Source organism: Cariama cristata, unplaced genomic scaffold (genome assembly GCF_000690535.1).
Source record: "Cariama cristata isolate BGI_N322 unplaced genomic scaffold, ASM69053v1 scaffold30884, whole genome shotgun sequence".
Taxonomy (NCBI): Eukaryota; Metazoa; Chordata; class Aves; order Cariamiformes; family Cariamidae; genus Cariama; species Cariama cristata.
The window spans coordinates 1-423 of NW_009611734.1; the positions used below are offsets into that span (position 1 = coordinate 1).

At 61.0% G+C, this 423-nt stretch overlaps 1 protein-coding gene across 1 annotated transcript in view; it reads right to left on the reverse strand.

Moving 5' to 3' along the window:
• Positions 1-4: 4 nt before the first annotated feature.
• Positions 5-423, reverse strand: part of CNPY3 (canopy FGF signaling regulator 3) — a gene marked incomplete at both ends in the record, with an annotated part of 1639 nt that continues 1220 nt past the window's right edge. The window contains 2 exons of the mRNA XM_009698361.1: positions 5-160; positions 280-397. Of these exons, the coding sequence (XP_009696663.1) occupies positions 5-160; positions 280-397 (274 nt within the window). The remainder of the gene's footprint in view (positions 161-279; positions 398-423) is intronic.

The following is a 423-nucleotide window of genomic DNA, read 5'->3' on the forward strand; positions in this document are numbered from 1 at the left end:
TTCTCCTCCAGGGCTTCCCCTGCAGCTGGGAGGCTGGTAGCTCCCTCGCTCTCATCCTTCTGGCCCTTCTTCTTCTTCTTCCCGCTCTTTTTCTTGCTCTGCTTCTCCCCCACGCTTGCCAAGTCACCCTTCTTGCCAGTCCACTTCTCTGCCAGGCAGCCTGGGGAGAAGAGGGGCAGAGGGGGCTCTGAGGGAGAAGCAGAGCTCCCCATCCCCTGGTAGGGCTCCCCTGCCCTCCCCAGCATGCCTGCGCTGACCCCAGCAGTGCCCAGGACTTACTTGTGTCCTTCCCTTTCAGCACGTGGTCGGCGCAGAGAAACTGGGAGAGATCCTCTGTCTGATGGTGCCTGTACCAGTCCTCGATCACGTCTTCGTACTCCTCCACCAGCACATCGCACTAACGCAGAGAGGAGCGCCCAGCTC